General features: G+C 45.1%; 2 protein-coding genes across 14 annotated transcripts in view; both read left to right on the top strand.

The window, feature by feature from the left end:
* The window catches only part of LOC110990503 (uncharacterized), a 234,114-nt gene that overhangs the window by 41,357 nt on the left and 167,346 nt on the right, over positions 1-25,411 (top strand). The gene's annotated exons all lie outside the window — the stretch shown is intronic.
* LOC147799110 (uncharacterized) lies at positions 12,510-23,730 on the top strand. Its single transcript, XM_087136865.1, has 2 exons — positions 12,510-17,436; positions 17,770-23,730. Exons 1-2 carry the CDS (start codon positions 17,265-17,267, stop codon positions 19,047-19,049), a joined length of 1,452 nt encoding a protein of 483 aa, XP_086992991.1. The 5' UTR covers positions 12,510-17,264; the 3' UTR covers positions 19,050-23,730.

Raw genomic sequence — 25,411 nt, forward strand, 5'->3', positions numbered from 1 at the left:
ACCCGTCATATCCTCTTTGGGCCATTTTGGAAACCTGCTTAGCTCCTCTTCCACTGGTAACTAAGGATTAACTTAGTTCGCGAACGTTCGCTGACTTCGCAAACGGTCAATTTTGAAGCCAAGCCTTAGCAACTTTGGATCTTCATCAAACTTACATCATTGAAGGACTCTTGTCTAAAGATGTGCATAGAACAATGATGTCATGATGACATCATTAAGTGATTTATTATTGATTTTTTTCTATTTATTTCAACCCATTGACTTTGTATACATTTTCAAGGCACTATTTTCGTACCTTAGTAATCAGTGATCATCGTCAAACTTACAGCAAGTACTAACACTAACTATAAAACAAAGATACATGTAATTCTGAAATATTTACCTCATGATGATGTTATCACGTGATTTATCATTAAATTTTACATACTTAAATATTCCTTTAAATGTATAAAAATCCATATAAAATCAACCATGGCCTCCCGCAACATTCTGTTCGCAGCAAGTGCCAGGATAAAATGTGGTCTTGAATTCATCTCGTGTAGGTCAAATAAAGTGATCCTTCCTTCCAGTTGATTCTGGAAGTAGGCTTATTGTTTAAAAGTAGTAAAAGCCGTTAAGTTTTTCAACGGAATTAGTCTGTCGGTGTTAGTGCTGGGTTGACACCCTGCTTATATCTTGGAGAGGAAGTGCTTTATGCAAACATTGAGCTCATTTAGTGATGATGTCATCATCAACAATTTCTTTTTTCATAACGGACATTATCATATTATTGAAATGTCAAATTTTTAAATTTTGCCTGGATTCTACTTCTTGGTTGATTAAAAAAGGGGCGTGATACCTGATGATCTGCGTGGGACAAATTACATGTAAGTCCTGAACCCCAAACAGGAAGGGTGATGAAGTCAATGACAACACCAGACCCTTAACTTGCAGATCACACATGGTGTCATTCACCGATGAATGTCATAGTAGGTTTGAAGTGTTTATCATACAGTACTCCTTTGAGTCACAGTTATCAAAAGTGAAATTCATTTTTTGCCAAAATGTTCAGGATAGTGCAACAGATGTTATCTATAGTAGTCTTGTAATCTTTTTTCTTAAATTTTGTACACAGAAAATGTGAAATGTGCAATCAATCACTGTTATGTTAGATATTATCAAAGAATTTTGTTTTTTTAGACAATGCATATTTATGATTATGCAAATAAGGCGGGGTTTGTGGACTGATGTGAACAGAGAATACACTCTTTAAGGCCCTATATCTCCTGAAGTACATGTACGATTGGGTTCTAATCTTGCAGATATCTTGAATAGAGAGTGCTTTAACCACCACCTGCCAGGGACTCCGGAATTGGAGACGTATGTTTATATGCGTGGCCAGGGTGTCCGAACTCGGACAAAGGAAACAGGGCCCTGTAATAAAAGACCGTACTCCAAACAAAACACAAGGTTGCTGGGCATTACCGACATTTTTCACTCTCAAAAGTAGTGATTATCCAGCCTTGTTTTGAAATCGTATACCAGGGTTTGGGGCGTTGAGAGCCAGCGGATTACCACCGGGGACAAAAGCGTTCCACCACCGCAGTGATGAGCCACACAGCACCGCTGCATGCCAATCTGGCCCCTATTGAAAAGAGGTCAGCAGTGCACTGAGCCAGGTTCGTGAACAAAAGACAGTTATACAACACCGCACAGTCTGGGCTCTGTTTACAAGGCTGCTGGCCTGGCTGAAATCCTCGGGCGTCAATGAAGGTCACCTGTCAACTTAGAGTAGTGCCTAAAGATTACTTCGTGCTATAAACGACCATAAAGTGAAATGATGAATTTTTGAAAGATTTTGAAAATGGAAAAAATGATAGTCATGCCGGCCCAGCATCATCAACATTGAAAAATGCCCCGGCATGAAGTGGTTAAGGGAAAATTGACCTTGCATGTATGTGATGATGACGTCATGAGGAGACAAGTCACATGATATTAAAGTGGAACCCTTGAAAGGCCTATATTTCCTGATGTACATGTCCAGTCAGGTTCAAATCTTGCAGATATCTTGAGAAGGGAGTGCTTTAGAGGAATATCGACCTCATGTGAGGATGACGTCATCAGGAGAAAAGTCACGTGACATTAAAGGTTCACTCTTTAAGGCCTACATCTCCTGAAGTACTTGTCTGATTGGGTTCAAATCTTGCATTTATCTTCAAAGGGAGCTCTTCGGACAAATAATGAATTGATGTGACAATAACGTCATCAAAAGACAAGTCGTGACATTAAAGGTGCTCTCCTCAAAGCACTGTATCTGGTGAAGTACATATTCGATTGGGTTCAAACATTGCAGATCTCTGGAAAAGGAAGAGTTTTAGACAAACATTGACCTGATGTGGTAAGGACTTCTTCATGTGACTGGTTACGTGACATTAAAAGTACATTCTTTACAAGCCTATCTTGCCCTTGGACCTACTCCATCATTTGGGCTTTCGGCCTCCCCCATTGGAGCCAGGTCCCAACGCTTGCAGTAGCTGTAGATTTTGAGCTCCTTGAGTTTGACTGGGCGTGGCCTGCTTGACTTTGTGGGTTGCTTGTTGGCAAGTGTTTCCTTATCCTTTGTGGTTGGTTGTTTTCTGGCAATTACTTCTCACCTAATCACTATCACAAAAGTAAACAATAAAACGGCGGCTCTGGTAGATACCTGTCAGCGTCTGGGATTGGGTCCACTCCGACCTATCTGGCCTGTCCTTCACGCAGGGATGCTGGGCCCTTAGACCTACTCCTACATCAGGGCTTCTGGCCTCCCTGTATCGCAGATCCCCTTCTGGTAGTCACTGTGCCTGCTTGTCATTCTCCGGCTCTGGTTCAGCGGGACAACTCTTCGGTTCTGTGTGAAAAGATGATGGTACTTTCCCATTCAGTGACACTTTGTCTCTGGTGACTTGCAATAACTCCTGGTTGGAGTATGTGAAATCTGGCCTTTTTATGTCAGAGAGTGGATTATGAGCGGACATAAGAACATTACCAATTATTTGGTTTATTTGTCGGTTGACTGGTGGTGCGAGTAGAGGACTGTTTTTCAAATCCTCTTGATAGCAATAGCATGCTTTTGTCCCTTCGTATAGGACTGATCAGTTGCATTACGGGTGATTCCGGAGACAGAATTGTAGGAACTTGCATGTGGTTCAAGATTGAATTTGTGAGCCAAAAGTGGGCATACATGTATATTTGTGTTGTAGTGGGACAGCCATTTGGTTTAGCAGGAGTGGAAATGAGGTTGAGACTCTTTTCATAAGCGTTAGTGTCGCTTTGGAAAGGTTGGTTATGAAGGTTTCAAATTGTCCTGCTAATTGGCTTATCCGGTTTGATTTGGTAATCTTGGCCTTAGTTCAGCATGTTGTGGAGAAACAGTTCATTTTCAGTTGACTGTGTAGAGACTACAACCACCGTAATTGTCCGAAATTTCGAAAAAGGGCTTTTATGTAGGGAAGTTCATTTTTACCTCGTGAACCAAAGTCTCATGCATTTCACCGCAAATGTCATTGTGGCTTTCCGTGTACTCTGCTAGTTTGCCATAAAGTTGCAATGACGTAGCAATTATGAAAAGTAGCTGATTTGTAACTGGGCCATTATTCAAGGTACCATCAAGGACATCCATTATGCATGAGCAGCCCCTTGCTAATGCCTGTTGTTTGTTGTACTCCACATCACCATAATTGTCTTGGGAGTGCCCGTAAGGTCTCTTAAATGCTCATGGGTACACACAAGCACTCGTTATCCCCCTCAAAAATTTTGAAGATATATGATGGTTTAACCATAGGGTGCAAGCAAGTGTGAGGGGTACTTTAATCAAATCAGAAGTGTACTGTAGTGTGGTATACCTCTGGTGTAAACCACAAAAGCACAAATTTTGTTTAGCTTTGCCCTCCATACAAACGTTGTCCAATGTGGCCTGCCATACAACAGGTCAACCACATGAACAGTACGTGTACATATTTTTTTGCATTCATGGTGACCACGCACACTTTCATGATAGAGTTTTTCTCTCGCACTTTCTGGTGCCGTGTGTGTGGAAGTTCTTTTGCATGTTCATCAAACTTCATGGAGATATTTCACCTCTGGATTAGCCTTCTTGTGCCTCATGTGGGAGAATATTCTGTGGGTCCTGTGGACATTTTCCAAACTTGTTATGCTAGAAACTGTGAACTACCAGTGCAGCATTGAGCTGGATTCGATCTTGCCTTGCAGTTTTTGCACACCGCAGACACGTGTCTCACGACAAGAACACTTAGTCCTCGGCCATGGAACAATCACAGTCAGCAGAGCAGAGTTCTGTGCCAGCAAGTAGCTTTTGCAACAGTGAGTTTCAGTGAGTTCTCACATTGGTGACCCTGACTTGATCTTAACAACTCACCAAGCAATTTTTTTGGGGGGGCCTACAACCATTAAACCTATCATACAAATTGGTTCATCATTCAGCTTTCAAAATGCCACCACCAGAAAAGAGGCTGACCACGCCAGCACAGCTTCTACTGACACAGGCACCTTCTGGTCCCTCCCTTCCCCTGTGGCTGCTGTCAGTGTTAAACTTCCCCCTTTCTGGCCTGGGGATACAATGCTTCGGTTCACCGAAGTCGAAGCTCAGTTCACAACAAGAGGTATCATGATGCCTGAGACAAAGTTTTCTTATGTCATCACATCATTCCAACCGGAGATTGCTCAAGAAGTGTGTGATATCCTGATTGACCCGCCAGAGTCTAAGCGCTACAAAACCTTGAAGGCAGAGTTAATTTGACGCACTTCGGCATCAGAACAGAAGAAGTTGCATAAGCTTCTTATCTCCGAGAAGCTTGGGGACTGGAAACCATCATAGCAGCTGTGCAAAATTGAAAAAAGTGCTGGGTGATGGTAAACTTGAAAGCGGATCCTGAAGCAGTTGTTTCTACAGCACCTTCCTTGCAATGTCTAATTTATCTTTGCTTCGACCACCGACGCAGTCAAAATTGAACAGCTTGCAGACATAGTGGATAAGATTGTGGAAGTTCCCATACCTAGCGTACCCTCCATTGCTGCCATGTCAGCCCAGCACTTCCACACTGCTGCTGCCGGTCCCCTCCCACCAGTCACTTTACCTGAGGTAAAACAATTACAAATGCAGATTCAACAACTTTCTCTGCAAGTTCAGCAACTCACAAGCCAAGTCACCGACAATCGTCAACGGGGTTGACACAGATGGGATAGTCACACTGACTCTCAGAGCAAATCACGCAACCAAAGTGCTCAGCGTCATGCTGCAGGTATCTACTGACTACTGGTATCATTGGCATTATGGTAAGCACACTAAAAAGTGCACACTTCCTTGCACCTTCCATCAATCTCCAGATACAAGTGATAATGACCAGGGAAATGGATAGACCAGCCGCTAGCGGCAACTAAGACGGTTGGTCAGCTTGAGGGTTGCCTATTTTTTGTAACTGATCAAGTCACTGTTACAAGATTTCTGGTTGACATGGGAGCAGAGGTTAGCATCTGGCTGTCCATGGCCCAGGAGCAACGCACACCTAGTACACTCACCGTCCAAGCAGTTAACCAGTCACCAATCGCAACACGCAGTGAAAGTCCCTCATGCTCAACCTTGGTCTTCTGAAGACGTTCCGCTGGATTTTCATAATCGCTGATTTTCCAACTCCCATTCTCGGCGCTGATTTCCTGCAACACTTCGAGCTGCTGTACAACATTAAACACCATAAGCTCCTCATTGATGCCATCACCAGCCTCACGGTCAATGGGACTGTCTCCTTGACACCCTCAGTATGCCCAATGTTCGTTGAAACTGAGAGTGCCTCGCATTTCAACGACATCCTGCGGCAGTACCCAGACATCATGGATCCAGTTTTCCATGGTGCCACTGTCAAACACACAACAACACACCATATCGACACCTGTGGCCCACCAGAGTCAGTGGGACCATGTCGGTTGGCCCCAGACTGTTATAGTACAGCAGAGGCTGAGTTTGAACATATGGCTGAACTGGGTATAATCAGCCCCTCTGACAGCAATTGGGCCTCCCCCTTGTTTATAGTCCCCAAGAAGATGCCAGGCGACTGGAGACCTTGCAGCTATTGTCGGGTGCTTAACTAAGCTACGGTTCCTGACTGTTATCCAATACTCCATTTGCAGAATTGCATAACAGGTCTTCAAGGGGAAAAGGTATTTTCCAAACTGGATCTCGTCAGAGCCTACCATCAGATACCCATACACCCAAGTGATGTACACAAGACGGCTGTCACAACATCTTTTGGGTTGTACAACTTTGTCCGCATGCCTTTTGGCCTGTGTAATGCAGCGTAAACTTTTCAGTGATTTATTGATGAGGTACTATGTGGCCTACCTTTTGTCGATGCCTTTATTGACATTCTTAAGTTCAGGAAGAAAAACAAGGACATCATACTTGATGCAGCACACCAGGGTTTCGTCCAGGTTAACCATGTGCTGCCGGGTTGTTTGAAAAATGCAGTGCACACAAACGGGACCTTTTCAAGATTTTCAATGAGCAAAATTCTTCAGAAATTCATCATTTCAATTATTTGGACATTTACACCCTCATGAATGACAGTCTGGTGGCTACTGTAATCTGACAGACAAAATCTATTGATGCCCGAGTATTTCAGCCAGGCCTGCAGCCTTGTAAAAAGAGCTAGCTAGCTCGGGACTGTACATGCACACGTGCAAGTACATGTATTACGTACATTTACAGTAAACTTAGATGGCCCCGCATCATATGATGGTGAGAATTCAAAATAAACTACTCCAGACACAGTTATCGTTTTTATTCAATCAATTCATTGCTGTATATGTACAAAAATCAGTGAATTTATCATGTAAAGTTACAGTGTACATGTACATGTACATGTAGGTATGGCATTTCAGCCGCCTTACAATACTAAATTCTCAGTACATTTGTGCTTATGTATATTCAGAAAAACATTATGCATGCAAATCTCCAAGATGCACGCCTTTACGTTCCAGACTTAGCCAATAAAGTTAGAAATGGACGTTCAAAATGAATTTTGATCGGATGCTGATCACGCTCGATCGACGGCAACTCCAGGGGAAAGTATATTTTGGGCCATTCGCGTACAGGTACGGCCCCTATTTGCATATGAGGCCTTTTTCATTCTTGCTATTGGCTGAGATGATAATGAAAAGGATATTTTAAGCTTGGGGACGGGGGATTGAGAGATTTTTAACCAGGAATTTGGCGTAGACTGTAGATCAAAAAGTGCAGTGTAAGGTTTAAGTTGAAGAAGGTGAGAATGAGTAATTCCTTGACTAAAAATATACTGACGGCTGGCCAAAACAAGCCGGTCGAGGTGATCGCCACCCGCCACAATATCGGTTCATGTCCGCATCTGCCCCATTACACCTTTTTGCCAACCCAGCCCGTGCACATGCAGAAAAGCTTGCCTTCGATATCACGCATCATGCAGTAGTCAACAGTGTACACGCATGACATGACCTGCCCAGCGATTCAGCACATAGGCAGGCGGGGAGCTACAGCTGTATCATTAGGGCAGCCCGTTAGCTGTGACGCTGTCTGCTGGAGAAATTATGGAATGAGGAAGTTCGTTCTCAAAACTGGGATGAATTATTCCAGATTCTTCTGCAGATGGTTTGGATTGCCAGGTTCTTGCCAATTTGTTGGGGCTTATGGGCCGGCGGTATGAAACTGCCTTGGGGAGTTTTAATCGGTAAAAGCTTTTGCGGTCTTGATGAATGGTTAACATTGGATTATGGGCGCCGCCATCTTGAATTTTAGCGCTAGCATGATTGATTTTGTGCATGCAGAAAACAGTCACTTCCGATTAATTGTCATTATGGACTAATGAACGGTAACTATACCAATAAAACTTCAGTTTATTATAACTAAACTATTCCAGAAACATATATCATTTTTATTCAAACAATTCAATTCTTTGTGTTATTTGTTTAAAATCAGTGAATTTATTGTGTAAATGGGTGCACAAATACCTCCACACGCCAATACATTAAAGCCAATTTCCAACATGTGGAACATAGGGAAAATGATTGACATTTCCCCCTAAACCGCTCCTTTATTAGGTAATAAGTGGAATTATCCCACGGGACTCTGCGGTTTGTAGCACACCATCTCTCCGCCGTTAAAACATGGTTAGAATGGGTGACTGTTCGTTTGGACTGTTGATGGACCAGAAGAAGATTAAAGCTTGAATAACAAAGGGTGGTGGGTTCGGTTGAAACACGGTTAAAATGGGGTGAACATTTTGGCTTGATCTATGCGGTTAAAATGGGGTTAAAATCAGGTTGGAATACATTTTAACCGAGAAACGACATTTAACCCCATTTTAACCAATCCAAATTTCTTAGTGTGACCTACTCCCTCAATATATCTCCTGATTGCTACTCTCCCAGGGAGATACGTCACCTCGACTATGTATCCCAATGCATCTCATTACAAGGTGAACACAGTCAACGCTTCAGCACAGATTGATTTTGCAAAGAAAGCCAGTGCTCAAGAGAAAGATGAAGAGCTTCAGCAACTCAAAGCAGCACTTCATCTTTGCTTTTTGAGTCAGTTCCCCTCCACACTTCGGATGGTGAGATCGTGTGTGATGTTTCTTCTGGGGTTGCACATCCGTTCATCCCGAAGACATTTCGTCGACAGGTCTTCCACGTTCTCCACAACTTGTTTCATCCTGGAACACGAGCCTCACAGAAGTTACTTACAGCATGTTTCATCTGGCCTGGTATCAACACTGAAGTCCAAACATGGACAAAGTCTTGTCTTCCTGACAATAGTCTGAGATACATCGTAACACGAAGTCCCCTCTCGGCACATTCTCGACTCCAGATGCCTGTTTTAATCATGTTCATATTGACCTGGTCGGACCGCATCCTCACTGGGAGTGTTACACTTATCTACTGACGTGTCAATCGCTATACACGCTGGCCAGAGGCGATACCTCGTACAGACATCACAGCTGAGACTGTTGCTCAAGCCTTTATGTCACGTTGGGTTGTAGTAATCACCTCCTTGACTAAATGTAAACTTAGAGTTGAAAAGGAATGAGGTGTAGTTCTGATGCACTTACTGTAAAGGAAAATATTACAAGAGTGTGTGTGGTGTACTTCTGGTGGCCACTGCAAGTGAATGGTGGTGCAGATCTGGAGACTGGGACAGGTGAGGGAGACCAGGAATGAGACATAAGACCAGGAACGTCAAGACCAGGAAGGTCAAGACTCTGACTTCTTTGGATCTTGCCACTGGTGGAAACTGATGAGCTCCCTCCCCCCAAGACTGCTGGACGTACTGTATAGACTCTTGTGTGGCACACTGAGACTCGCATTGATACCGACAGTCCCTCTGGTTTCATGAAATTTAGCCTTTCACATTTTTAAAAACACTGGCACTTTTAGGATTTTTCTTGTTTGTGTTTATTGTTAAAGTTCCTCTGTATGCTGACAGTGGTACTTCTTTTGATTTTATGCACTTACCCATTTGATTGGGCTTTTGTGCAGAATAACCGAATGATTTAGTGGGCACTTGAATCTTGAGTGGAGATATTAACTTTTTCCAGAAAGGAGTTGATTAAAAGATTGGTTCCTTCCTACTTTTTTCCTTTTTTCTTTCTTTTTCGCCATTGTCCATATTATATCTTTGGTGCTGTAATCTAATCAATGGAGCCTTAGAGTAATTTCTGTTCATCATTTGAAGATGTTTACTGAAGCTTTTTGTCTCAGTGATGTCATCAGTGGCCGCATAAAGCCATGTTAGAGTTGTAATTCATAGTCCAATATCTCAAGAATTACAGTTAAAAGATAATCGATGACTCTCGGTGTCGTGTTGCTGGTAGCGACATTTCGGCTGCTGGTGCTGCTAGCCTTCATCAGGCAACTGAAGTCTGGATGCTGCAGAGTCCGCTATATACCGCTGGACCGCGTCTTCCGCGTGTCCCCTGCCGTGTATTGCGGACGCAGTACGGGTGACCTCAGTGGGCGTCGCACGTTCTACTCCATGGGCGTGAGGGGGCGTGTCCTCGTGTGTTGTGTTGGCGGATGGTGGGGAGCCAGAACCCTGGTATGTCGATGCCGCTGTCTCTGTTGATGTTGTGTCCATTCAGGCGGATGTGGATGGCCTCCTTGACGCGTCTTGTGTACCAATGCTGGTCTTGGTCCACGCACTGCACGCTGTTCCAATTGGGGTGGTGACCAGCTCCCCAGGTGTGCTTGGCTACTGCTGACGACTCCACACGGGAGAGTCTCACGTCGTGTTGGTGCTCCTTGATTCTCTCGCCAATTGGTCTGCCAGTTTCGCCTCCGCGTCTTCCGGGTGGGATGGGATCCTTAGGATGCACGAGTTGGTTCCTCAAGGTGGTGGATGATCGGAACACGGTGCGGATGCCGTGGTCCTCCAGGATCCTCTTCAGCCGTCCGGAGATACCGTCCACAAAGGGAAGAGTGGTGAAAGCCTTGTACTCCGGTCGTTCCACTTCGGTGCTAGTCTTGGGTCTTGATGACTGCCGGATGAAGGTGCAGTCTGGTGACTAGGTGTGAGGTGCGGTCATGTAGGCACTTGGCCACGCCCCTCTTGATGGACACTGGGTGGTGTGAGTCAAAGGCCAGGTACTGGACGGTGTGGGTAGGCTTGCGATACACGGTGCTGGTCAGACTGCGGTCGGGTTCCCTGTGGACCATAGTGTCCAGGAATGCGATGCTGTTGTCTTGCTCATTCTCGATGGTGAACTGGATGCCGGGCTTGAGGCTGTTCAGGTGGTTGAGTAGACGGCTGGCTTGATCCCATGGTGCAATGACAAAGGTGTCATCGACATACTGCTTCCACAGGGTAGGACGGCAGTCGGGTGGGCAACTCTGCAGGGCTTCCTCCTCGAACGATTCCATGTACAGATTGGCAATAACCGCTGACACCGGACTACCCATGGCTGCTCCGTCTGTCTGTTCGTAGTACGCTCCATCGTACAGGAAATACGTGGAACGCAGGACAAACTCTAGCAGGGAGACGATCTCAGCAGGGGAGAGCGATGTCTGGTCAGGCAACTCAAGGTCTTCCTCCGGGCGACGAAGGGCCACACAGCAAGCGCCATCTATGGGGACGTTGGTAAACAAGGACACAACGTCGAAAGAGATCAACGCCTCATGGCTGCTGATGTGCTGCCCGCGGAGGAACTCTGCGAAAGCTGTGGAGTTGGGCACAGTATTAGGTGTGTTACCGGTAAGCGGGGACAGGATCCCGGCTAGATGCTTGGAGAGGTTGCAGGCAAAGGAACTCGCTCACGAAACGATGGGTCTCAAGGGTGTCCCCGGCTTGTTGATCTTGGGTAGACCGTACATCCGGGGAGGCTGTTTGCTGGTGGGACGTAAGGGAGCCCGGCGGACAGACTGATGCGTGAAAGCCTTTCAAAGGCTGAGCCAAGCCTAGGCCTTGCAGAGAGCAGAAGTTCCTTTTGTGAGCCCAATCCTCTAACAAAAGGTAGCATGGCAATCATTAACGCAGGGCTTCTGACCCTCCTGGCCTCGACTCGGCTCAGCCAAGCGTAGCTCATTATTTTGGTTCTTTGTCAGGGGAGTATTGTTAAACTAAACTGGAGTCAACATATGGAATTCCTTTGAGGAGCCGACAGAATCATTCTCGGGCGTGAAGAAAGGGATGCCAATTAATAAAGCTGGGCCTTCTGGGGGCCTGACTGGACCAGTACAGTCCACTTTTCAGGGGTCGAAATTGGTGGTCCGCTGGCCCGAGAATAGACCTGTGGAAAAGTCGGCGGACCAGCTGATCTATTGCATGGGCCAGTTGTAATCTGATGTCTTTTCTGTCTTCACAAACTTCTTTCAAAAATCTTTTTTGATATTTAAAATGCTTGTTTTTATATGTCTTCCTCCTTGCATTTGCAATTTTTGAAAAAGGCGTTATTTTCACGGGTTCCGATTCATGTTTCGCTGTCGCAGTGGTGATCGTGAAAACAAGCTCAATGCGCAAAAAGGTGCTCTGGTTCCCGCCGCGCCCATGCAAAGAATGTGTGATGGAAATGTAGGAACCAGATCCAGTCTGCACCAAGCACGTCATGTACATGTTACTGTGCAAGTCCACTCTACATCGGCCATACACGTCACAGATGCAACCCCAAAGGCTGCGGGTCGAAAAGATACCGATGTTGGAAGAGGTTTTCTGCAATTCACAGAGCTTGGTCTCTTATTTATGTATGTATTTTCTGCGTTCATGAGTTTAATTTGAGGTTGTTCTGCTCGTGGCACAAGGTTTATCGCCCGCTGGTCCAGATGCATCACGCACGCTTACCACGCGATACACGCGGACATTGTTGGCCAGTTTTCCGTCGCGGTCGCCTGAGTAGCATGCACTGTGTGAATCGTGTGTGATTTTCTTGTGAATTGCGGAATGTAGAAATGTTTACATGGATTAAGACAGGTGTTAATCATTTTTTGAGATAATTTTGGAAGATGTCTTCCCGTTGATGCCATTCAATCAGCACACAGATTGTTCCCTAAACAAAACAAAAAAAATCCGACCTAGGCCTACCGACCCTACTTTTGAGACGCATAGCACAACTGTTTTGGGGCCTAATAAAGGCTGCCTGTATTGAAGTAGGCCTATTATAGAGTCCTATGTAAAGGGAACTAGCGACATACTGGAATGGAGAGTGAGACAGTTATTCAGAGTCGAAGGATTCTCTCCCTTCTAATAGATCAACATTTTAATCATAACATAAACAATCTACAAATTATATGAATTATCAGCCAAGTTGTGCGGTAAACTGAACAGCAATACATTAGTCGGTAATTTTCAATCATACGCCAACGACAGACGTACTCCAAGGTCTTTAATCTTCCAATTCAACCATAATGCAGTATTCTTTAAAACAGTGGCATATTGGTAACATGAAAAAAATCAATAAGGAATTATTTCTTTCACTTGAGTACAAACTTTTGAATTTTTGAAGAATGCATCATAAATATATTAGAAGAATGCACTATGCAAGGACATATTTTTGCAATGCCGGTAACATCAAACTTTATTAAGTCACATAGACCTAAATTAGAAATCACGTAACTTCATAAAGGACCGAAATTCTTCAAAGATGTCACTGAAGTTTTTGCTCATGGACGCCTTGATTAATGGCGAACAGCCGTGCAGAACGGACGAGACTACAGCGGCAAAACAGAACGAAATCAGACCTTTGGATCTCACTACACTGTCAATATGATAGAAAACTATCCACTTCCTAATATGAGAAAGGTATGAACTGGAGTCACAAACAAACAAACAAAGCCCTAACATTTGTGACGAATTTCCAAATATTCTCGCCAGTGGGTAAACTGAAATGGCGGACATTTCGATTTGGATTATTTGCTGTATCGACGGCTGTTGCATGACTTATACAGGATATTTTTTAATGCATGAAGATACACGTGAAATAAAATTACGATTCTTGAAACATGGACTTGTCATGGACTAATACTGATTAAATGTTTTTGTGGGAATTCCTGAATCGGGAACAGAATTGAGGATTTTTGAAAACGGAATCGCCACTTTTCTTCTGCCAAATGTACTCCTTGGATTTGAATTTTGTAACAATTAACAATTAAGAACAATCAAAATCAGCTTAAACTTCATGGTTTGTGGATTTTCAGACGGTGGTCTTTTCGTCCCTTCTCCGACGTAAAGATATATCTGCAGCCAGGCTGTTCACAGCGGCCATGAACGCTGTCACGTACAGAGGGCATATGGCCGTCAGGAAGCCCTCGAGGTCGAGCGAGGGCTTCGCGGAAAGTGATAAAATGCCCTGGGAGAGACGTCGATGGCTCCGGTGTGGGAAAGTCACGGAGAATCTGCATGGTCTGAGTTTTGGCAACACATGGTCGAGAGGAGCAATGGCCACAAGTCGCTTTTTGGCACTTGGAAAGAATCAGCTGCCCTTTGCGTTTGTCCATGTGGTTGTGAAGAAAAATATTCTCTTGCTGAAGATTACGATTGTCACGGAGCTTCTTTGCGGAGGCGTTGATTATTTGTTTAACCTCATGGTAATCGCCATAAATACCCCTCCCAGTGCCACTTTCGATATGGGATACTGTCAACGGCTGTTGACAGTATTTGACACCGCAGAGGTAGCGTTCGAGGCGTCCCATAGCCAAGTTAAAAACTTGATGCTCCTTCTGAAGCTTCTGGTCTTCAGTCAGATCAGTTTGGGAGCATGATGGGCGGTCCTCTCCTGAAATTAAAAAAGGAAACGGATGGTTTATGGAAATGGACCCGCAAAATCTCGACAATTATTATAACGCCTCTACATGATGTGTATTACTTATGGCTTAATGAAATAGTGGTTTGTGCATTTCCATAATGACAACACGCAAATGCCGGGTACCAGTCAGACGTCGCAAACACGGAGTATACATATGCATGTTATGTAGCTAGTTAGAAAGGGGGTGAATTTTGATGATACAGATAATTAGTTTATTTGTAAATATAGTATATATCTATTGCTGCCAGGTAAAAACTCGAAACAGCAAAATCAAACAATCACAGCAAGACAAACAAATATTTAATACCTGGAAGTGTGTCAAAAAGGTACACTGATGACAGCGCTTTGGTGACCTGTCCCCAGAGCCGTTCGATGGGATTGAGGGATGAGTGCCCGGGACAGTAGGATGTGACGACAAGGCCATCCAGATTGGTGTCCCTAAAAAGGCGACCATAGAAGATTTCTTTGGCCGGATGGTTGATGTTGTAATCACATCCTCCGTCGACGATGAGAACGAGGATGGTCTTCCTAGCAGCTACCATGCTATGGACCATCTGAAGTACGTCCCCGATGTGGGTTTCAATGGTCACCTCGTCGTGTGGCCCTCTGTTCACTAAGAACGATGGCCCGACCTCTGGATGCCTGTAGAAAGATTAAAATTGCCGTTTAGATAATTTTTACATCTATGGCAATGGTCACTGGGTTTTGAATACCAGGAAACATCGCCATTTAGTGACATAACATCGTCACATCTTCATTGTCTGTATTAAAGTTTTGTCCTTTCCCGCCTTCTCGCGTTTTTACTGCTTATTCTTTTAGGAATACACTTCCCTCTCTCTCGTCGCCACGTGAAAACCAAATTGTCATGCGATTATATTACATGCTCTTAGAATTGTTCTTCTCTTTGCCTTTGATATAGATCCTGCTAGGGTCGAAATGTGAGGCTGTTAACAGCAATTTTAAAATTTCTTTCCGTCTGTTTTGTGTTTCCGCTTGTATACATGCACAAGTACCCATTTAGGCCTATTCAATCATGAACTAGTTTTCACACTTACGCATAGTGTTTTCTGCCGTGTTCATCAGTTGTCACTGCTGGGTCTTCTGCAGTTGTAAGACGCAAGTATCCGCAGGGTGTGAGCAAGTATTTGGGGGTCGGGAAATCGTGGTCGTAGTAATTTGGCCGGTCGTCTTGGGGGAACAGTCGTTTATTTCTGGTCCTTCGGTCCACTGCGAGGGTTGTACGGCCGACCTTGATTTTGTCTTTGTTGTCCATGGCCAGCACCTCTGCTCCTACCATAGACGCAAATTCCAAGACGTAGTTCGCCCTTGCTGTGTAGAAATGGTCGTCCTCGTTGCCGACGTTTTTCTTGTTTATAGCTGGCATAACCCGTGCATCGAACGTCTGACGATAAACAGTAGACGATTTCCTCCCTTGATTGGGAGGCATCATCATCCGAGCCACTGTTCTGTCGTCTGTTGAAGGAAAAAAAATCATGTAGTTAGATCATGAAAAACAAAGTTTTAAACATTGGCCTACTGTAACATAGGCACAAAAATTTCCTCGGTGAAATTTTGTGTTCCGTGAGAATGATGCATGCCCAATAGAGATCAACAGATCTCTTGGAATTTTAAATAGATTAAAACATTAATTTGGACGGCGATTGACCCCAGCGGAGTAAGGCCCTAAGGGCCGTAATACGTAGTGCTGCCCAACATTCGGAGGAAAAAGTTCTTTTATTGTGTGGTTACAAATTAAACGGCCAACAGTTCATGGGAAATGGAGAAGCATTGCTAGCTTTGCCATGGACTGTAGTCGGCAGCAATTTTATGACTATCTGTGTGACAGTGGTTACCATGAAACACTTACTTGACGTGGCGCTAAGGGGCATAATTTACGTTCTCGGTTGGTACGTGTAAAATGATTGCACTCTCATGACTTGGGGAAGGGGCAGTCTAGAAGAAATATTGGTATTAAAAATACGGCGATTATAAGAGAATGACGTAGGCCTATTTCTTGGTCTTCTATTTTTGGGGGTGTCATTAGCTTTTTTATCGATATCAATATACTCACTCAGTTTGGGATGAGTCTCCAGAACTTTGGGGACGTTCTCCTTGATGTGAGCAACCAGCTTTGGGATAGTTGTACCAACTGTCCCTGTTGTTGTACTTCTGTCTTTCTGTGCTTCATGTCCACAGAGTGCCAAAAAGTCATTCACCACTGGAACGATCTGTGGGTGAATTTTCTCCAGCGGGGCACGTCCTCTTTTTTGGTCACACTTTTGACGTTTGTGCCGTCGTTCCTTGTTTGCTTGGGCTCGTCGTTTGAATACGAGTTCCTCATCCCTGCCGGTTCGGCGTCGCCATCCATTCTCACAAATCATATCTTCAGTATTATTGACAGTGCAACAAACCTTCAAGAATTTCACTAGCTACTTCGGAAGTCAGATGTGCTATCAGACAAACAACCGTGTTGACCACGAGTACTGCAATGGGAAAGTGCAATGGGAGGGCTAAATTTTTAATTGGCTAGCTGGGGATGGGGCAATTGTGCGTGGCGAACTCAAAGGATAGGTAAAGGGCCCCTGCATCCTTGAGGTTTTTGCCGAGTGGCTACAAAACAATAGCCCACTCTGAACGGAGGTTGTGGGGCTAGGACTCATCCGTTGTTTGGGCCAGTGTAGGCACTACCGCGCGGCTTACACAAAGGCAGTGTAGTAAGGAGACCCTCACCCTTGATGTGTACCGGCGAAGGGGCTCCTCTCAGGGCACAATGTGCTTGCTTGCGTTGCGGTTGACAAGGGGTCAGCGGGGGAGGGGGGTCAGAACAATGTTAAGGCAGTGTTCCGTGCAAATCACAGCTTGGAGCAGCGTCATCACTAGCACATCTGCTAATCGCTGCATTAATTGCTTCGCACTTTCTCCCAGAACACCCAGCGCACTTCAGCTTCTAAATATTCGTAAATTGCAATTATGAGTTCCCGTGTGGTTCAGATCAAGTGGCTTAAGGAAAATCAAGCCGATGTTGTACCCTTGAGCAGAATTGTGGCCAAGAAAAACAAGGGAATTGAGATCCAGGCAGGCAGCATAGTCAATGTGAAGTACAAGAGCGGATTTCACAAGGCGGAGATTCTTGATATGAATCGTAAGTGTCGTTTGAAGCATTATTTTCATCGGTAGAAACTACTTGATGGACGTAATATGCAGTGGAGAATAACTTTTGATTCTGTATGAGGTCCAAACTTTGTAAAAGTGGCATATAAAAAGATACCCTTCATGCATTAGGAATTTCAAAAATTGGGATCATAACTGATGGTTATGAAGTATGGACTACAGTGTAAGTATGGACTCCAGTGTAATATCCAGAAAAAGATAACATGTTGGCGATTAGAGAAGACGTTTAAATCCTTGTCGTCGGTTGCGTTGTGAAGTGATTTGTTACATTGTCCTACTTTTCCTCTTCTCTCTTGCTTTACAGCTCCAAAGCGAAGAATCTTCAACGAGTCATCCAGTGAAGACTCTGATGACGACGTGCCCCTGTCGGAGCTAAAACCAACCTCCCCCCCGGCACAAGCTACAATGGTCGCACCGGAGTCAGCCTCACCACCCCCGTCGGCTGCACCGAAGCCAGCCTCACCACCCCCATCGGCTGCACCGAAGCCAGCCTCACCACCCCCATCGGCTGCACCGAAGCCAGCCTCACCACCCCCATCGGCTGCACCGAACCCACCCTCACCACCCCCATCGGCTGCACCGGGGCCAGCCTCACCACCCCCATCGGCTGCACCGGGGCCAGCCTCACCACCCCCATCGGCCGCACCGAAGCCAGCCTCACCACCCCCATCGGCTGCACCGGGGCCAGCCTCACCACCCCCACCGCCCGCACCGAAGCCAGCCTCACCACCCCCCCTGGTCGCACTGAAGCCAGCCTCACCACCCCCATCGGCTGCACCGAAGCCAGCCTCACCACCCCCATCGGCTGCACCGGGGCCAGCCTCACCACCCCCATCGGCTGCACTGAAGCCAGCCTCGCCACCCCCATCGGCTGCACCGGGGCCAGCCTCGCCAACCCCTCTGGTCGCACTGGAGCCAGCCTCGCCACCCCCATCGGCCGCATCGGAGCCAGCTTCGCCTCCCCAGTTGGCCGCACTTGAGCCAGCGTCGCCACCCCTATTGGCCAGATCTTCGTCTGACGCGGTGTTTGCTGAACTGCTGGCTTTGCCAGGACTCGTAAGGACTCTTATCAGTCAGCAAAAGTCCATGGGAGACGACATGGCCCAGCTGAGCAGAAAAGTGGACCACACAAACAGACTGCAAACGAAACTATTAGAGTACATTCGAGCAAAGGATGCTACCAAATCACCTAGTGCGTCTCCCGCGACCCCTCGGTTTTTAGACGGATCAACTAGCGACGATGTCATCATTGGGGGAGGCAGGGCAACAACCTCGATGAAAAGAGCCGTCTATGAGGATAAATTGCTCATGTCCACAAGCGGTAAGCACTTAGTGCTGAAACTCGTTGGCCATCTATTCCGGGATGACGAGCTTGTGTGCAGCAACGTCAACGGAGGACCAACCCGGACAGCACATGGCATCGTCCACAAACGTGCTCTGATAGATGAAGAACGGTATCAGGCAATACTTGTACAGGCAGAAAAGGAGTTTCCAGGGGACACTGTTGGGATGGGGGCGAGAGCGATCCGGGATGCTGTAAATAACAAATGCAAGAAGGCTTCACAGAGGGTTGGGGGGAATTAGTGTCGTCATTATTTCATCCCACCAGGGTGACTCACAACAGAATTACAATAAACGCCTATTTATTCTCTTAGCTGTTTTCATAGCTGTTAAATTACAAGAAATAACATCAGATCAGAACCACTCATTGCAATTATGTTTGTTTGTTATTCTCATTAAATAAGGTGGTTGCAATTAACTGTCAAATTGCTTAAAATGGAATGAAATAAAACATGCTCGAATTTCAATTGTACCTCGAAGTTTTCTCGTCTCACAGCAGTGGTATTACTCCTATTAAAATTCAAACGTCAGTTTAAACTTTGATCGTGGTGAACTCCTTTTGATATTAAAGTAGGGGCTGGGTCATACAATGTACCTGGAAGAGGGAAACTTATCCTGTCAAAGAATGATTTAAAGTAGTGTGGCGTTATTCTTATTTCAACTTTACCTTTCTTTTTTCCATGTAAATGATCTCTGCAGTGGCTCTCTAGGGCTGAATAACTTAATAAGGCTGAACTTAATAGGGCTGAATAAACGGCCCTAGGCATTGCATCCACATGGCTGGTGTCGGCCTACTTTCGAATACTGTATAGTACAGCCGTAAAATTTGGCGCACTTAGACGGCTGTCCTCACTTCTGTTCACAATTGTAGAAAAATACCATGCAGTGCGCAGCACTTTGATTCAATCAATCATAATAGAAAAAAAAATTCACTGTCATATAATAACGTCGTTAATGTGCATGTGAGATAAGACATTCGATCGCCATGGATGACGACGAAGCTAAACGGCATGCGCAAGTAGGCCTGTGTGTATTGGAGCCCCCATCCTTGTGAGTAGTGTTTCCAACACAAACCGTGTCATGGAGCGACATTTTTATTTCATTTTCCGTCTCTCTTTTGATTTCGACACTGACTGCATGACACGAATGATTCCTAGTCCGAGTTCACTCGCCCACTTGCGGCGCGTCTGCCCGCCGTGCCCCCGTGCGAAATGGTCGCTGAAAAGCATGATGTCATAAAGGAATACATATTGCGATTGGACAGCTGTGTCCTGCAAAAATACGTCATGAAACCACACAGTCTCATTGGTTGGCGGGTACGCGTTTTTGCAACAATATGCATAATTCAGTATGGGTGACTAGTTGGGCTCTTGAGATGCAAGTAGTAAAGAGAACTTGTGTGAGCGTATTTTTGTCGGAACTGGGAAGCGAAATTTTGTTTGGGCTTTTGTGAAATCAATGTAAGAATTCGTTGATTTTTGAATCATGCCTTACGTTTGTGATGACAGGAAACTGGCAAACGATGTCTGTATACTGTTTTGTAAGCGAGCGTGATCGATGCATCGGGCGATAAGCCTCCTGCTGTGGATGGAAATTTTGTGGAAACACGCTCGTTTTCGAGTACAAGCAGTACAACCTCAAACCCATCAACACAGAAAACACAAACATTAGACATGAGATCAATTTTTGTGAATGAACCTGCAGAAAAATTTGTGACGGCAGTTTTTTTTCGACTTCCAACTATAGAGCTAAGAGCTGACGTACGACCCTTTCTGGCAGGAACGGTACATTGACTGGTTTCCGCATTTCCATCATGCCTTCTGTGGCAACGGTTTGGCCCTACGGGAACCAGTGAGGTGTACTGCGCACATATTTTCACCACCGCGATTCGCAAACGCTCGTTATGAATAGATCCTCAACAATGATTTTTCAGGCAACGGAGTCACGAAAACCTTTTGTTAAAACAGGAAGTTCGTGGTAGCGATTTGGCTGTAACAGATTTTATTCCCCACATATATAGCTCGTTTTCGCTGGAACCACAGATTTGTTGCCGATTTCGTAATAAGAGTGGCCTGATACATTTATTTCGTCAAGGGCCAAGACTTCTACAAAAAAGAAAAACATCCAAAGGGCACAACAATACCGAAATTGTTATTTGTTTTGTTTGGAGTTTGTTCTTGTTGTTTTGTTGTTCTGTTGCTTTGAGTGTCAGAGGAAAAATTGAAATTGGTTTTAAATAATTTTTACGAAGATAGTTATACCACAAACATGCACCTCGCTGGAGAGCCAATTTGATATAAAAGTTATACTTGATAAAACATGACAAAAATAATCTTCCCCGAACCACGCAAATTGCTGAATTAGACTCGAAACAGAAAGAATAACAACACTCAACAATAATTGAGCGGCGCCGCCGTCCAGAAGCCCGGCCTTTTTGCCTAGTGGAAACCAGCTTGTCCAGCCAAAACCAACCCTATAATCCCCATATGTCAATCACGAAAATCAAAGAGGCCCGACAAGGTTGCTCGGGCTTCTTTTGTTATGCGGGAATGCACTCAGCTGGGAAGAACACAAAAGAGGGCTGATCGTCCAGTCAAGTCTGAGCTGGGGAAGAGAGCGTTATTGAGGTCTATTCATAGGAGCTCAGTCTATTGTTATCAGCTGGGGATTATGAAGGTCCATTGGCCTAGGCTTGGCTGAAGCTTGGCTCAGCCTTTGAAAGGCTTTCACGCATCAGTCTATCCGCCGGGCTCCCTAACTTCCGGTAGGTGGCATCGTCAAGATCTCCGGACTTGTTAAGGGCAAAAAGCTGGGCTGTGATCATCCTGCAGAGCCGGTCGGTGGGGTCCTTAGCCAATTTCCGGTAAGGGCCCGTGGAGATGAGCTCATCCATCTTGTCCCGGTACGTGTGGGTGTCAAGGATCACGCTGGCACGGCCCTTATTGGCGGGGAGGATCACGATGGAACGATCTTGCCGTAGAGCCTTCAGGGCGATGCGTTGCTCCCGGTTGATGTTGCTCCTGGGCGGGCGTGCCCTCCGTAATGAAGCGTTCACTTCTCTGCGGACCACATCAGCTGTTTCCGGGTCAAGCCTCTTCAACGTTGTTTCCACACTGGCCACGATCTCCGTTGCCGGTACGTGGTCAGGGGTGACGGTGAAGTTGAAGCCTTTCCCTAGAAGAGATGTCTCGACGGTGGTGAGGGTCCTCGCGGAGAGGTTGACAACCCACTTCGATGTGTCAACAGCAGACTCAATTGGGCGCTGGGTGGTGTGACGGGCCGAACTCTCCTCAGTTAGGTCTTGGAACTTGGCGAGTTGGCGGGCCTTGCACTTCTCGAACTCCCGGCGGCAACGGCGGTCGATATGCTGGGTGAGCCGGGCACGGTCAGCTTCACTGAAGGTGGACTGGAAGTGGCATGTAAGAAGCAGTGCTCCTTTTCGGCCTTACAATTTCGTTACCTGCGTCACAAGAAATATGCACATTCTTGTTAGCTGGCTATCGTGGAACCAAATAAAAGCCCTCTCTTCTTTTCCGAAGACAAAGTCATTTCATAACTGCAAAGTTGCATCATGCACGATGTACTCTGGACAGTAGATGCACTGCAGGCCAGGCACCATGAGCGGTGTGTAGCAGACTATGGCGTTCGTTTATCAGATCTGTGTCTGTACTGAAATAGCGGCGTCAGCTGCAGTAGTGATGTCTGTGTGTCACGTGTATTGTACAAGTATGCATGTACATGTACTGTCAATAACTGTCATACCAACATTTTTGTCTTTGCCATGTGTGTACTATTTTCGGTGTTCGTGAATTTAATTTGAGGCTGTATTGCTGGTGTTTGAACTTGTTGAAGCGAGCGCGTTTCCACAAAATTTCCTGCCACTGCACGAGCTTTATTGCCCGCCAGCCCTTTGGACATGCTGGATGCATCATGCACAAGTTACACGTGAAATGCGGACATTGTTGGCCAGTTAACTCGACCAGCATTGTGCATTGTGGTGTGAATTGTCCGTAATTGTTAAGAATTATCGACTGCAGATATTTTTACGTAGATTCAGACAAGTTTTGTCACTTTTTGTGGCAACTTTGGTAGACTTCATTTCCATTCATGTCTGTCAGTCATCACAAAAAATGACCTGAAACTTTCAAACCCTTCCGAATTTTTTTTTGACAGTCATACTTGTTGTTTTGGCTCTAGCTTTGTTTTGACTGGTTACATGTACGTTCCGTTGTGCTTTTCATACATTTTTTTAATGAAGTTCTGTGTGACACGGTAGTTGGCTTTGTAACTGGAGCTTTGTTTGGGGTGTGCTTGATGGGCAGGTCATATACAGATATGAGATCATCATCATAACAGTTTGAGCTACGCTAAGATGTGACTTGTAACCTGGTTTATTTTTGTAAAACTACTGTTGTGCCCCAACTTGTTTTTTTAATAAACAAACTCTTAGTACACTTTAACTTAGAGAAACATGTACAAATACTGAGCTTGCAATCATAGGGTTGTCAACCTTTATTCACTTGACCCTTGTGATTGGTCACCAAAGCATATTTGGTGGGGGTGATGAAAATATTATGTGTACAATGTATATGACATCAGAATTTCTTTCCTTGTTACTCAGTCAATACCTTACTTGGTGATGTAGTCTGTTTCAGAGATCTGACACACTGTGAGTGTGCATTTGTTTTTAGTTTGTTTTTATTGACAACCAACTGTGTGACAAGCCAAACATTCCTTTATTTAGGACCCCTGCCAAAGTGAATAATAGCCCTCTGAATTAATAAATGTATACACATACCATCATGATCTGATGTATAAAGGGATGTATCAAAAAGCTCTTTGTTACTTTGAATTTGCCAAAACATAACACAGGCTGGGGAAGTACTGTGAATAAAATAGTACACAGAAAATTACTTTATGTTGACAGGTTTAGTTTCACCTAATCTTTTCATTTCTCATTGAAATAGTTGGACTCATAAAAGCAGTAAAATAATTTCCACTCTTTCTAATCAAATAAAAAGCTAAACTCATAAAAAGGCAAGAATGAGCGAACTCCTAACACTGGTGCAACAAATGAAAAGGATGGAAATACAACATCCTCAAAGCAATACTTTCCAGAAACTTTGTCTTTTTGTCCTTTTTTCAAAGATTGAAAACATGACCAATTAGTGAAACCATTACAAAGAAATGTGCTACTTTTTCAAGAGATGAAAATACAACATCCTCAAAGCAGTACTTTCCAGAAACTTTGTCTTTTTATTCATTTTTTCAAGGGTTGAAATTATTACCCATTAGTAAAACCAGTACAAGGAATTTGCCACATTTTCAAGGGATGAAAATACAACATTCTCAAAACAGTACATGACAGAATTTTTGGTTGTCATTTTTGCAAGGATTTAAAATATAACATGTCTTAAAACTTGTACATTCAGTAAACTTGTAATTTTCATCATTTTTTTCAAGGGATGAAACTATGACAACTCCTAAAACCACCAGTAAATGACTTATTGTTTTACACCAGATAAGTGGGGCATCAAGTCATGAAAAATACAAAATAATAATGTCCATGAAAATGTCCATGAAATGTCCATGAAAATAAATGTTCAAAGTGTCAATCAGTGGACAGTATGGTACTTCCTGAAGCAGGGAACGACGCACGTGTCGCACTTGGAGTGTGTCTTCTTTCACTGACCATGGGAAGCGCAGAGGACACACCGCCGGTAGCGGAAGTCGCCATAGCTGGTCCTCTCAAAGTCCACGGGGAAGTGGCGGCCGACAAAGCGGGAGTTGGTGAATGGTGGAGTATCGTGCTGAGGGCGGTACTCGGGCAAGGGCTCGTCGAACAGCAGCTCATGGACAAGACTCAAGCGGTAGTCGAGGAAGGAGAGGCGGTGACCAACGGCCAGGTACACGGCGTAGCTGTTCACCAGCGTCAAGTCGAGCAGGTAGAAGAAGAGCTTCTTGTACCATTTCAGGGACTTGCGAGTAGCTTTATAATTTGCTGCTAGCTGGTTGCTCTCGTCAACCCCCCTATCAGGGCATTGTACTCGATGACGCAGGCTGGTTTCTACTTTTCCTTCCCCGTCTTGTCTTGCTTGCCGGAGCCACGGATTTCTGCCGTATGCATAGTGGAGAGCATACGGATGTTGCACTGTCTCGTCACACCACGGCCAGGAGAGAACTGCTGACACCCAGGTCGGCCGACTGGAACTCTGTTTTACCCTGCTTCAGCATGACGGACTGCAGGTCTTTCAGCATCCTTTTTCTGTTGGCCATGACAGTGCCAACGACGTTGAACTTCTTTCTGGTTGTGAAGTCGTTTAAACAAATTGGGACTGCTGAAGGCCTAGACGAGGGCAAGGTTGTAGCCCTTGCCATTCAGGTCACTCACCAGGTCCATCACAACTTGTGTAGTTGCTGGAAGGTCTCCCTTACTTTGGCAAGTGTAGATTTTGAAGTTGTAGTAGTACCTGGCGACGTTCCCGTTGCTCTGGCACCACTTGTACATCTTGATGCTGAAGCGGGCCCTCTTTCTGGGGTTGTAGGTAGCAAAGTGGAGACGCCCGTAGAACATCAACAGAAATGTCCCATTGAGGAACGTAGAT

The sequence above is a fragment of the Acanthaster planci genome, linkage group LG05 (genome assembly GCF_054643075.1).
Source record: "Acanthaster planci isolate LZ-2023a linkage group LG05, COTS_SCS, whole genome shotgun sequence".
In the NCBI taxonomy this organism is placed as follows: Eukaryota; Metazoa; Echinodermata; class Asteroidea; order Valvatida; family Acanthasteridae; genus Acanthaster; species Acanthaster planci.

Coding starts and splice junctions, on each gene's coding strand:
- LOC147799110 (XM_087136865.1), top strand. CDS start 17,265: ATGAGTTCCCGTGTGGTTCAGATCAAGTGGCTTAAGGAAAATCAAGCC. Junction 17,437..17,769: donor GGAGATTCTTGATATGAATC/GTAAGTGTCGTT, acceptor CTTGCTTTACAG/CTCCAAAGCGAAGAATCTTC.